Below are 14,306 nucleotides of genomic sequence, written 5' to 3'. Positions count from 1 at the left end.
TTCACTCCGCTTTCGTGGAAACATGTAGATCAGTCCGTGTTTCCCTGATGCTCATTTCGTTGCCATCTTTGTGACACATTTTGTCTGTGGAATCCTTTTCTGTTTATCTACACTTGTATTAGTGACGATGATGTCACGAGTACCAGTGCAGGCAAACATAAAAAAAAATTCTTAGGGTTGAAAAACGAGTGTGCTTTCATTATCAGTTTGGTTGTCCGCGCCTGTGGCGCCTTCTTCGTTTCTTCCTCCTTTCTTCGTTTTTCGCGCAGTTTTAAACTTATTCAAAGCGTGTATATATATATATATATATATATATATATATATATATATATATATATATATATATATATATATATATATATATATATGCACGTGCAAAATATAAATATTAAAGGGGGCGGGAAGGGTGGTTGCACCCTTTAAGCTACCCTCTTGGCTACGCCTCTGGTATCGGGCGTGTTCGTAATTGTGCAGGCGAGAGCCTATTCTGTGGTTTTCAGCATTCCGGAGGTTATGGCTCACGATGGGCTGGAGAACAAGAAGCCGTCTCTGTTCAACAATAGCGTTGCAGGCGGCGAAGTAGACTGACCAACGAGATGCGTATCGTGTAGCGAACAAGTAATAGTTCTTTCCAGCTACTTCCGAGCTAATGTAATCTTTTCACGGATAAATACGTTGAGCTCTTCCCCCCCGCCTCCCTCAAATCCTTACAAGTTATGTCGTCTTTCGTATTTGTTGTTCTTTTTCTTATGATTTGTTTTCTCCGATATCCTTACTGCCGCATTCGACACTACTGTGCAAGGCTGCTTCACCAGCGCATTTGGAACATATGCTCGGGTATCCTTTCGTAACAATTCTGTAGCTTCTGTAAAATGTTCAAGCGGCATCAAAACCACTTGCCCCATATTCCTTTTTCCAAAATAAACTAGGTTGTAAGTCTACCACTGTCCTGATGACTTGAAGCCGTTGTCTTCCCTTTTGTTAGTTGCGATCATCGAGGAAGCGCGAACTTCTTCTAGCCCATATATTTTAGCACAGCTTAATTATATGACCGTGAAACAGCGCGCCGAGACGGGACAAAAAAAAATACACCATCTCCCAATTAAGAGAACCATGAGGGGATGCGAAGCAGCATTGGGGTTGCACACCAAGTTTCCGTTTACATTCACTCGGCGCTTCCGTTAGTGTGTGCGGTTTGTATTTAGTGTTTGTGTTATCATTGCGTAGCGAGCCCTGCGCTGCTGCAGCACCGCGACGATCTCGGCAGAGGTTAGAGTGCTGCTGCAACTGGCGCCGACGTTGACGTTACAACTCATCTGAACGGGAGCGAAGCGAGAATGACGAAATGGGGGAGGGAGAGGAGAAAGTGGGTTTACAGGCTGCAGCGCGGGGTGAGGAGAGGAGAGAAGGCGACCGAACGCGGACGCCACCGGATCAAGCTCGCTCATAAGATGCTTCGCATCTAAAAAGGAAAGGAGCACACATACATTCTCTCCCGTCTCGGCGCGCTGTTTCAAGCTCAGTATGTACCATCTGGCCCGCCAACAATCAGTGCTGCACTTATCTCTCATTAAAGATAATACTGATAATAATGTTGTGTGCTATTTTCATCCAACGGCAACTGCCAATAGACTAACTAGAAAGAAGACTTTTGGCGTCTTTTAGACAAAGATCAACGTATCGAAAGAAAACCTTCAGCCCCGATCATATCCGCTCCACAGCCTCGCAACATAGCAAATACAACAGCGCCTGCAGACTCGACTCTGGTTAAGGCTGTGGGAAACATGGTAATTGTCGAACTGTGGCGAATAATACATCCGTGCCGCTAGGCGTCAACACGGCAGCTTAGTATCACTCAAGGATTTATGCACCTTGCTTGTCGAGCTCTTCATGTCGTGTTACTCATTACGGCCTTCAAATAAAGCTCCCTAAATTTTTTCGCAATACTGACTGTGTGGTGCATGCCCTGTTTCTCTCGCTTATCTTTGAACTTGCCCTTCCCTCAGAGCAGGGTGCCGGATTTTTCCTCTGGTTGAGCCCCCTGCCTTTGCCCTCTGCAGTGGTTCTCTTGTCGCAATGTAAGCTCATACTGAACCTATGGCAATAAGGCTGCTCCAGCTAGTGGGGATCACAGCAGCCATACACAGCAAAACGCGATGGCTGCTCAGTCACCGTGTGCGCCAACAAATTCGAGCCTCACGAACGCGAGTAATATACAATATGGAACTTCAGAACACAACCCTTACGTACTCTGTGGCGTCGACGTAACATCGAAGCGCCAAGTCAACAGAAAGTTTTCTATTTTACTGTCTTCGCTAGGGCGCTGAGTGGAGCCAAGAAACGAATTCATGTTAGTTACGACAACGCAACTTCTTGGCTCTAATTGATGAAAAAATCGCGACACACGCTCCGGCAGGGGCGTAGCCAGAAATTTTTTTCGGGGGGGGTTCAACCATACTTTATGTATGTTCGTGCGTGCGTTTGTATGTGTGTATATATATATACGCAAGCAAAATTGAAAAATTTCGGGGGGGTTTGAACCCCCCCAACCCCCCCCCTTGGCTACGCCCCTGCGCTCCGGCCTTCCGCTTAATAGAGAAAAGAGAAACGTCAGGCATTGCGATGAGCACAGGCCTGGCGGTAGCCACTTTCGTCACTATATCTACTTTTAGGCACAATAAATAGGCTTAAATAAATAAATACAAGAATGACGCGACAAAACAAAACGGCGAACAGATGGAAGTCGACGATGGTAGTCATGAGCGCTGACAAAATAAATAGTGAGTTGTGAACACACGCAACCCCAAAGGACAGACTCAGGCCGCCCTCATCCACACACTTGCACAAGGTGTCCTTCTGGAAACAGAGCACGCGCGCAGGCTAACAGAGCCAGGAGCGTCTCCCACTTGGCCTGCATCCCAACCGGGGCAGAGTTCTCAGGAGATTGAGGGTCCGCAGGCATTAGACGTGGGCGACCGTCTTTGGCGCTTGAAAATTGAGTAGGGGAACTAGGTGAGATGCGAGACACCATCAGCTCGCCTCGTCTGGTTGTAAGCCCATGAGATAGCGCTGCAAGGTGCGCAGCACGTTTGCCACGCTGGCCACCACCTGCGTGTGGAGAGTAAACGCCTCAGTTTTCATGCGACATCAGAGAGCGCTGCAAGCCTGCAACTAAATGCTCCCTCATTTTCCCGCCTCTTCTGCCCGCCGTTTGTCCGGTCCGCGATGTAGACAAGAAATTATCATCATCACGATGGCGCGGCCATGTAAAGCCAAGTTAAGCATATATCTGCGCCTAGTTAAGCATGATAAAACCTAATAAGCTAAGCAAGAATAAGCTAATTAAGTCAAAGCCTAGTTAGTCCTCATTGAGACGAGTTGAAATTATGGCGCACCCAGTCATGTCGAGATCGGCAAGATGAGCCGTGATAAGCTCAAATAAGACGAATTAAGTCTGCGCCTAGTTAGTGCTAATTAGACTAATTAGTTAATAACGCCTAGGATGACTTGAGATGCAAGCTAATCGAGACCAAGCCTCGAATATATAAATTAGGCTAAATAAGCTAATTAGCCTAATTAAGCTAATTAAGATAAATAAGGTAATCAATCTACTTGGTGCAGTGATTGCCAAGCAATCCCCAATCGAACCCGACCGATACCTAGCCAGTACTCGTGGTTTACAATGTGATCACGTGAGCACTGCGTGCGTCCGCGTGTGATTTCACGTGTGCCTAGTCAAGCCACGACCAGCCGTGCCGACGAGCTCTGCTCTGCCTCGGCCTTGCGCGACTCAGTGCAAGCTGCGCAAACGTAGACTCGCTGAAGCAGTCAGCGAGTCTACGCCGCACTTGAAGGCTTTGAGCCCAGTGTTACAAGGTGGTTAGACGGCTCTCTGTAAATTCAGTAGTTGTGTGCAGGCACCTCGACTGCACTGGCGCGTGGGAGGTAATGGCCCTCGGCACTCACGCTACACCACTGACCTCACTTTTATTGAAGCCAATAGTGCAGGATTCGTTGGCGTATTCGCGCAGGGACGAGCAACACTAGACTGCAGCTCGCTGAGTCATAGGAGTACATATGTAATGTTTATTACATAGCTATAATGAGGACTGCAACCACAACTGACATTATACAAGCGCCACCGCGACAACTGCTGTTTGTCAACCGTTGATATACTATATCTATCCACGATCTATACCACGCAGTTGCTGGCTAAAGGCCGTTGAAGCACGTTTGCCAGCATTTGTCTGCTACATTGAAATCGCCGAGTATAACAAACGGTATGTCTTTCGCTTGTTTAGCACGCAAGGTCACGAAAGTTTCAATGTCTATTTAAACTTAAACTGCGCGAGAAGACGAAGACACAAGTAGGAAAAACATTCAGAAACACCACGAGCGCAGACTGCCAACTGTTTATTTTCTGGAAAGCAAGGGACATATTTCAAGCCTGAACCCGTACACGTGACCAATCTTCTCGATCTCTGCTGTGCTGACAAATTTACTATCATTGCTGAATAAGAGTGCATCCCCAAGATAGCGCGTGAGTACCACGTGTTAGATTGGTACCACGCCTTTCCGATGTGCGTTTGGCCGCTATCTTGGGGATGCACTCTTATTCAGCAATGATAGTAAATTTGTCGGCACAGCAGAGATTGAAAAGATTGGTCACGTGTACGGGTTCCGGCTTGAAATATGTCCCTTGCTTTCCAGAAAGTAAACAGTTGGCAGTCTGCGCTCGTGGTATTTCTGAATGTTTTTCCTACTTGTGTCTTCGTCTTCTCGCGCAGTTTAAGAAAGTTTATCGCTATGAACCAACTAGCCTACCAGAACGTATTACTGATCGAATGTCTATTTTCACGTGTGGCGCGTGCCCGCATACAACAGGCGTAGGCATGCCATATTATGTTATGACCTGCCAATCAGATTCGTTGTACGCTCATGTGCTCCTATGCCAACTAGATAGATAGATAGATAGATAGATAGATAGATAGATAGATAGATAGATAGATAGATAGATAGATAGATAGATAGATAGATAGATAGATAGATAGATAGATAGATAGATAGATAGATAGATAGATAGATAGATAGATAGATAGATAGATAGAAACTGCCAAAGTCCCTTTGATTCACTTGAAACGCATCGCATGGGCACGGAAAAGTTCATTCACTGAATGAAGCAATTAATTCACTGGTAAAACCAATTAAATTGTTTAACGTCTTACTTACAAATAATACGATGCATGATTACTTGAAAAAGTGAAGTGTGTCGTCACAAAAGTTTGTAAAAGTCTGATTTCATGTTTCTACATTAGCACGGCCATTAAACAAAAAGAAAACAAAAGAGACGGGCGCGTGCAATTATTCGTTCAATCTATACCTGAGTGGCGCCACGAAGTGCGGCTCATCGGTGACGTTGATGGGTGACGCAAAGTGAAGGCGCCGTTGCGCTTCCTTTTTCCCACGAGCTGCTGCCAACTGGCATTGCGCGCAGCTCCCGGCTGAATGCGGCGCTGTACTTCAGACGCGGTAGCGAGACGAACCGCGTTATTGCGCTCTAAGCGGGAAAGCCGCGCTATGTCACAATTACGGGGGTCTATTGCGCCGTGAGTCGCGTGGTGCGTAACGAGATGAATTTAGCGGAATATTATTCGGTTATATACCTGGCAGTCCCTGAGTAGCCTCCTGCTGCAAGTGCTCTCGTCGCAGACGCGCAGCGATGCCACGCGTTCCTCGGAGGCGCCGAACTCGACGTTTCCGCCGTGGACGCTGGCCGTCAGCTTGATGGTGCACAGCAAGTCGCGCAGCTGGGCTGCCAGCGTGCGGCTGTTCTCGGCCAGCGTGTGCTCGTTGGGACTGGCACACGAGCTGTTCGCGTACTTCTCGGCCTGCTCGCTCACGAAGAAGGCGTACGCCGCGTGGCTCACCAGGAAGCCGTACAAGCTGCTCAACGCTTGCGCCTGGCTCAGACTCTGCGGGTGATGTGGGGAATCATAGCACCGCCTCGATAAGGACACACGATGTGCTCACCTGCAGAGTGACCTGGTCCGGCGCTTCCATGACATCTTGTAGGGTGGAGCAGCTTTGCGGCAGATTCTACAGGGGAGAAAAAGCGCGGCTCAGTACAGACATCGCAGACAGCGCAAAAATGATCCAGCGCGCTCACATCAATATTGCGGCGCAAGAGGCTCTCAGCCACGTACCAAGCGAGACAGCTGCACGCGACGAACCTTCGAGCATGCAAGCACGTCCCCCTAAATGCAGCCATGTTAAACCAAAGCGTCAGGCTAGGCCAGGCCCATTCTTGAATCTCCTCGCAACAGTATTGTTATTTCGATGCTCTGAAAGAAAGCGTATGTTAATAGAGCAGTTAGGAGAAATGAAAGGGAAGACAGACCTTGCAGAAGGCGAGTGTCGAGAAAAGACGTTAGCACAGGCCACTCGTCTAAAAGCCACGCACGCTGCTTGGGCGACGAGAGTCACGTCACAACAGCTGTTCCAAGCGATCGTCACTGCAGCCAAGGTAACGTTACGCCACACAAGGTGACCTTACGCGAACTCAAAGGAAACTACCGTGCACCTTGCCAGAATGTTTCATCAACTAGGCATCCCCGTCAAGGTAAGCACACAAGATCACAACAGACGAAACGCTTTGCGGGCACTACGCAAAGCCCACAAGTACGCAAAGCGCGCAACAGCGTAGTGCCTGTCACGCAAAGCAAGCACAGAGATATTTATGGCGTGGCAAATATGCAGCGACTCGGGTGTTCCGCGAATATACGGCAACAGCCCCGAACCACGAATTTGTCATGCATTATGCGCCGTGTAGTTATTTGGTCGCAACAGCAGTTCGTGGTACGTACGCTGATAATTTTAGACTACTTCCCCGAGCACCGAATGGGCCTCATTCTCATTAGCTCGCTTCAATAGTGGCGAGTGCTGCCTGAGGCACTCAACACAACTGAGGCTACTGAAGCGTGCGAAAGGGATGGCGACTGTGGCGGCCTCTTCGCTAGATGGAAGCACTTCACTACGGCCCCCAGGAGCGTAACAAGAGACAGGGCTGGTAGCCGCAGCCCACGACTCATGCCGATCAGGATGTCTACGGTTCATTACGCGCTCTGGAATTACAAGCGCCTTGGGAGTTTTAATTATAGCGGCGCACAACATTAGATCAATATTGCGGTATACCTATTCTTATTGAAGGGACACTAAAGAGAAAAATGATATTTCTCATAGTTAACCCACAGCCGCTCGATGAAAAACATACTGTGCGGTCTGTCGCATCTCGCGGCGCAGGCAATGGGCGAGAGCGCGGAAGCGGAGTTGACAGTTGTCGCCGCATTTCGCTAGGAGGGCGCCAGTAGTAAGGGAGAGCTCCACGCGACGCGCAGGCGGGAAGGAGCGCGCGTTCAGCGGGTAGGTCGAGATAGTGGTTGTTTTTCTCCACATGAATCGCTCGCACTGAGTGTCACTCACGACAGTTTGCGCATATGTGTGATATTTTATGCGTTAGGCAAAATGCCGCGCAACTGTTGTGTGCCGTTGTGTTCCACGAATGCATCGAAGGACCCGCAAATACGCTACCACGAGTTTCCCAGTAACGCAGAACGCAGGGCAGCATGGCTGCGAAACATTTCCCGTGAAAAGGACCCGGCCGGAAGGGAACAGTATGGCAGCCGAATGACAGGTCCCTGGTGTGCGCCTTGCATTTTATGGAGCCGGGCTACAAGAAGACGGAGAAGTTGAGGATATTTTGCCAACGGCTGTGCCGACAGTGTTCCCCGGTTATCTAAGCTACATGAGCACGAGCAACGTTACTAGAACAAACTCAGTTTAAAAGCTCCGCCGGAGAGGCGGTCCGCGTGGCGGTCGTGAGAACTAGTGGCGCTGCAGTCACGTCTAGCTCCAGCGGCTGGCGCTTGTGATCGGCGCCGCCGATGTACGAGCGCACGTGGGTTACAGCGTCGTCTGCGCTTTGTTAGCTCGTCATTTTTGCGACTGTTCTTGACCAGGCTTAGCGTCTTGTACGAAGACACGTGCATGATGTACGAAGTGTAACGAGGGCGAACAGATTCTCAGTGCGGTATGCCGCCTTGCTTTGCGCAGGGCAGCAAGAGCGGCTACCGCAACAAACGTTGACCGCAACGACGACTCCGCTTCACACTTCTTCGGATCTCCAAAAGACCCCACGCCATTCAAGCTGGGCATGGCAAAGATAGAAAGCTTACTGCGAAATGCAAGGTCTGCGACGTTCATTTCGAGAGTGACGACATTGTAAAGCACTATCGTCGTGTCGTTGCGGGACAAGAAGTTTTGATCCCACGTGAAAAGTGGGAACTCGCGCCCGGTGCCGTGCCGCGCTTGTTCCCAGCACTTCCACCCCACATTTCAAAGCCAAAATGTTCGGGGTTTAGGCGCAAGTCCCCCCCAAAACGCACGGCGTCCCGCGAAAGCCCAGTGCCCAGTTTGGAGGAGCCGCCAGAAATAGAACAGCAAAACGAAAGGCAGGAGATTACCTATATACGCTACCGAGACTTAGAGTTGCATCACACTGACATTCGATCATTTGTCAGCTGTCGCTATGCCTTCAAAGCAGTGGATTTTCGGGAGATTTTACGACGAGCTATCGAACAAGATGTGCCGAATATTTTACACTCGCCGGCTCGGGAACGCGCTGCTCAGCGCAAACATTTTACACGGTACACATAGAAAAGACGAGGACCAGCGCTGGTCCTAGTCTTTTCTATGTGTACCGTGTCAAATTTTTTTGCGCTGAGCAGTTTAATAATGAAATACCAACTAGCCCAATCCCACACTTTGCTTCGAAAACGGAGACTTACTTGTGCAAAAGATAATTTTAGTTGACGAGCAGTTTAACTGCGTAGTGAACGGCTACAACACGAAACGCAAACGGCTGTCGTACAGTGTAAGAAGTGCTGCAGGCATGAAACATCTGCTCGGTGAAGTTGAAAAACTGGAGTTGAATACTCACGACTCTTCTAGCGACAGAGTACGCGCGAATAACTAACGGCTCGGTGCATCACGGCCGATCTGTTCGAATTGTTTAAGGCACCGTAGAAAGATGCGACGTAGAAAGATGAGACACCAAAAATACAACTATCCCCTGAAAACATTGCTCAGAGACGACATCTATTCGATATAAGCGCACACTGTGATTTCATTTACCGAGTTCTCGTAAAATTTTCCGATTTTGGGTCAGTATCCCTTTAACCGTCGCGAAAACGTGTCTTGTAAACATTGCAAAGAATTGGTGATGTTTTTAGAGAAAGTTTTTTTCAATAAATTGTAGACAACATGAGTACTGTTTTTCTAGAACGTTTTTGTATCTCGAGTAAGTACGCTTCTTTGTACACTATAAAGGCTTTTACAAACGTGTTGGGTTGTTCTTGGTCTAGATAAGACGTCAGCGGCTAAAATTGTGGTGGTAGTTATAAAAATTACGCTGAAAACCCTCATTCGCTTAGAAACTTCTATGCTTGGAAGTTAAGCGCGAAGTAGACAGCTCAAATATTGTTACAGGGTCGTGACGACGAAGGCAGCAGTCAGCAGGTGCGAGATGAAACTCTTTATTTGGCCGAACTTGTGGCCCGGAAACTGAAAGTCAAACTACAGCAATACACTGATAGCGGCGAACAGAGCGTCGATCAACTGACAAGCGGTCAAGCGCGTCGGCTTTTATACAGGCGCTATCGAACTTTCCAGCGATATCGCTGGTGGCGTCGTTATCTCTCGACAAAGCTGGAACATTCGTGTGCGGCGCGCAATCCTACCAAAACGATCTACTACAATCGCGAAGCTTCTCGAACACTGCTTCGCGGACAGCGTCGAGCGTTGATAACAGTCCTTGCTGGTCAAACCCGAATACATCAAAATAAAACAAGAAGTGGGCGTGGCAATATAGACCGAACATCGATTCTTAGCCAATCAATGAACAACGCACGCGGGCCAATGCATACAGACGACCTTATGCATATCCACTTAAGTATCCACCTAACTAGTACAATAAGAAAGTTGCCGCGCGCGGCGGACCGCAGCGTTATGCCGTGGCAGCAGACGACGCGCCGATAGTGGCGCAAGACGGAACTGCAGCGCCGCTAGTTCTCGCGACCGCCGTTCGGACCACCCTCCTCCGCTGGCGGAGATACGGAGCTTTGAAACTGAGTTTGTTCTAATAACGTTGAGCACGAGGAGCACGCCTTCTCCGAGGAAGATGCGGCCACGCTTCGAAATAGAAGACGATAATGCGCAGTCGCGTGCCGAGTGCTCGGACAGTACTGCTTCAAAAGACAGGCCTGTCATTAGCCAAAATGGCTCGTCAAGTGACAGCACTGAAGCCACGACGCCCAACAACTCCAAACTAGGGAATGAAACGTGCGTTGAAATTGCATCATTTTCAGATGCACCATGTCAAACTACATTCGACCTTGTTAAACTGACAGAAGCTAAAAAAACGCGCTGATTCCAAGCGAAGATCGCTCGTATGAAAGGAGCACTGCAGCCCCTTCAAGAAAAAGTGGATGAGGCTGAGGAGCGCGCACAGCTTTATGAAATTAACAAAGACATTGCCTGTTTTATGAAGGTGCTCAATGGTGCAGCGCAAGGTTACAAGACTGCCGACTTCCTTAGAAACCAAGTCCGCAGTTTCTCGACGAAGAAGCCCCGCTACAGCGACGTCATTCTAAATGAATGTGTAATTTGGAAGGCATGCTCCAACAAAGGTTATGAGCATTCAAGGTCCAGAAATCTCTTTAAGCTCCCTTGTCGCTCAAAGCTCCAGAACTATGTAGGCCATTCAACAGGCGAAATCGGCGTCACTTCGTTGATAAAGGAGCATCGAATTCGAGGGTCTCACTGTAGAGCAAGAAGCGTTCGGCTCCCTGATCGTTGACGAGATGGCCAAACAGCAGAGGGTATACGACCGACAAGTCGACAAACTTTTTGGTCTCGTTGACCGTGGTGAAGAAGAGCACTCAACAGCGGTACCCCAAGTGGCAAACCGATTACTATGTTTTGTATTAAGAGGCTTGTGAACATCACATATATTCTTCCTGTCGGGTATTTTTTCACGAGATGCCTGAAAGGTGACCAGCTGTTCTCTATGACAATGGAAGTGCTGAAAGTGAAATTGCGGGCCGGACGACCACGCCATGGAAGTCTGCAAAGTTTTCATCAGAAAGCTCTTACGAGGGCTTCTTGCCAACCGGGCAAGAAATGTTAATATGTCTGTTGAGCGTCTCGTAAACTTGGCGCAAAAACTTCTGGCTAGGAAAGTGCTGCGCCTGTGTTTCCAAATAACACAGTGATCCTTTTTTCACGCACGTGCATTAAAGCAATTATGACTCCCCTGATGTTCCCAATGCTTTTGTTTCCAAGGTGTGAGCAACACTCATTCCGGAAATACAACCGCACCTGTCAATGAGCGACTCTCCTGTTGCAAAAATAACTGTAGCACAGACATACGTTATCGAGGGTCAACAGCGCAACGGCAACAAAAGAGGGAAAACATGACGCGAAAAATCGCAACTCCCACGAGCAACCACTTCAGATAAAACTAACACTTGCTATATTTAGGTTGAAGCATCGCCGACGCACATTCGGTAGGGCGATTACCAATATCGTTAACGCTATAGCAAGTTCATTGTATCCCTTTAAAAACTAACAAGCGCATAGCAGCTGCGCTGTCAAGCCGCGACCCGCCACAATAATTCCGGCGCTCTCGCTTTCGGTCTCCCCAGAGGCTCCCCTACTGGTGGCGCCGCGGCGGCAGCCCGGAGCACTAGGCGCGCCACGCAGTATCTGCTCCACGCGGCAGGCCGCACCGTGTTTTTCATCGAGCGACCGTGGTTAACCATTCTTTCACAATACCACATCACCACGCTCGCCTCGAGAAGACACTTGGTAAGCGAGAAAACGCGCAAAAAGAAAATGCGGGTGGCCACGCCACCTTGAAGATCCCGCACAAATCTCTTTGACGTCATAGATTTTGACGGCATATACTAGTGCCTACGTCGTTCCTAATGGGTAAAAATGAAGTACATTATCGTCTGAGGGGGCCAAAGGCTTAACACACCAAGTTTCAGGAAATTTCTTGAGCCCATGTGGCGAAAATACGACAGAACTCTTTGAAATACGTGACGTCACTGGCGGAGATTTGGGCGCGAAATTTAAAAATGAAAGTTTGATCTCGCTTTTGTCTTCTAATAATAAACCTATGGTGGTTATATTAACGACAGAAGAGTCTCCAGAGTATAATTTATGTCTAAACTGATTGGTTGATTCACTTTAGTGCCCCTTTAAGGTGAAAATGCGTGCCCGTACAAGCAGCTAGTTAATTTTGAAATGGCGTGATACGGCGAGAGCTTGCCAATCAATCCTGTGAAGACAATAGTATATCTAGTCGTCACTATGGAATGGTGTAAACTATGCTGCAGCTAAGGCGATATGGAAGAGCGCCGCGTGCAGCAAAATCAGTGGCTGTCTCACCCCACTTACCACGGACAGAAGCTTGCTGGCGTGCCCTAGGCACGCCGTCGTTCGCTCGCCAAGTATTTTCACGTATTCAATGGCAAACGTATCGGTGGGTGGACCTGCGGGTTGCACCTGAGGCAGGTCATCACTGCAAGGATAGAGAAGATCAGAGAAGTAAGCTTCGTCTGATATCCTCCTCCACTCCGGCGTCGGCATGGCAGTGACTGACACTAGCACAAGCCCACCTGGAAAGGGAAAAGAGAGGAGGACAACATGTAGGCGCCGCCGAAAATGGGCCTCGTCACACTTGTACTGGCCACGAAGCAAGAAACTGTTCGGAGGAGTGATTACACAGCAGCGTTCACCCGCAGACTGTCGTTTGTTGCCGTCACCTAGTGAACGTCGCCTCCAGGGCCGTGAAAACGCTTGCGCATCACGCCAGTAGATACCGGCTTATGATTATCCCCCCCCCCCCTCCGAACTTGTTCTGTAGATGGAAATTGTTCATTCCACCAAGACCTCTTCCGCAGTGTTTCTTGCTCCATGGCGCATCAATTAGCTCATTTGACGACTGAATGTCCTAAATTTGACTCATCCTCGTGTTCCTGAACACATACAGTACCGGTTATACATTGTCAGAGACTACTATATGGACTTTCAACAACATGCGGCTCACAGTCATTATATGCTGTGGTTAAAGTGTCCAACACATCTCAAGTAAAACACCACTGCGTTCATAAGTTTCGTACTACAGTGGAATCTCGTTGATACGATTCTGCATAATACGTTTTTCGGCCTAATACGTTTCTCTTTTTATTCCCGGCCAGCGCCCCTTAGAAATAATGCATTTTCATGCGTTTAATACGATCACATTATCGCCCCAAATTGGACAATACGAAAAGTGAATCTTGCCCGCAATTGGCGGCGAGGAGTTACGGAGTCGCCCTCTATCGTACGCGCCTCGATTGCGTGCTAGGCAGGATGCCGCCGGCGCGCGCCCCATAGGTTTTGCTGTCGGCGCTCTACAAAATCATCTCGCGGAAGCCCTCCGGGACATTTCTGCAGGTACTTTCGAAAAGAAATATGTTCTTTCCTGTCAAAAGAATAATTTTCGACGAACAGAAAGCACAAGATAGTTTACAGTCGCTGTTTCTTTGCAGAAAACGAAGCACCCGCGTCACACTATCACCGCGATAATGACCCCTGAGCCGGCTTCTTGCGTGAAAGTTATAGTCAGTCGCTGAGTTCAAATTGTGTGAAATATCACGTTTGAGTAGACTGCCTGTATAACCAAGCGGAGCATTAGAAAAAGAAGCTTCAAGCCAGCGATCGCACGGGTTCGCGACGACTGACGGTGCCTCTGCGTGTATGTTCGTACTGATGGTTTCGCTTTTGCTACGAGCGCGTTTTGGCACCGCGCTGTGAAGTTTAGGTCGCAAAATATGAGAATTTGTGAGTACACAAACAACTACTGTTGCGCGGACGCTATCAGAGCAGTTCAGAAACAATTTCGTTACAACTACGGCTCCGGTGCGCATGGCAACATTGTGATGTGCCGTCCCGACGATTCAATGTTTTTTTTTTTCGGTCTAAATTCGTGTACGCTTCAATTTCATTTGACAAGTTGTCTCGCACTGCGTATTGATCGGCCAGCAAATGCCGCTGCTTCTGTTTCTTTATTCAGGGCATTCGTTTCGTTTGGTGCTCACACAAAACGTGAGCAAATGCGACGCCTTTTTTTAATGCTCCTTAATTATCATTCCATTTGCATTCCAGTGAACTTGCCGCTTTCTGTCATATTCATACACCAAAGC

General features: G+C 48.5%; 1 protein-coding gene across 1 annotated transcript; it reads right to left on the bottom strand.

Annotated features, from left to right (window-relative positions):
* Nucleotides 1-2,644: 2,644 nt before the first annotated feature.
* LOC119388370 (uncharacterized) lies at nt 2,645-12,708 on the bottom strand. Its single transcript, XM_049413107.1, has 4 exons — nt 12,517-12,708; nt 6,031-6,096; nt 5,664-5,972; nt 2,645-3,108 (listed from the first exon to the last, which is right to left on the bottom strand). The coding sequence occupies exons 1-4, from the start codon at nt 12,706-12,708 to the stop codon at nt 3,031-3,033; spliced, it is 645 nt and encodes a 214-aa protein (XP_049269064.1). The 3' UTR covers nt 2,645-3,030.
* Nucleotides 12,709-14,306: the final 1,598 nt, after the last annotated feature.

The sequence above is a fragment of the Rhipicephalus sanguineus genome, chromosome 1 (assembly GCF_013339695.2).
Source record: "Rhipicephalus sanguineus isolate Rsan-2018 chromosome 1, BIME_Rsan_1.4, whole genome shotgun sequence".
Classification (NCBI taxonomy): domain Eukaryota; kingdom Metazoa; phylum Arthropoda; class Arachnida; order Ixodida; family Ixodidae; genus Rhipicephalus; species Rhipicephalus sanguineus.
Note: the sequence above shows the minus strand (reverse complement) of the source record. Positions and strands in the feature narration are given on the sequence as shown.

What these genes read in the sequence shown, in the direction of transcription:
- LOC119388370 (XM_049413107.1), bottom strand. Translation starts at nt 12,708, where the DNA reads ATGCCGACGCCGGAGTGGAGGAGGATATCAGACGAAGCTTACTTCTCT. An exon ending in CCAGCAAGCTTCTGTCCGTG is followed by an intron (nt 6,097 to 12,516) that starts GTAAGTGGGGTG and finishes TCTCCCCTGTAG; the next exon opens with AATCTGCCGCAAAGCTGCTC. An exon ending in GGCTACTCAGGGACTGCCAG is followed by an intron (nt 3,109 to 5,663) that starts GTATATAACCGA and finishes CTCCACACGCAG; the next exon opens with GTGGTGGCCAGCGTGGCAAA.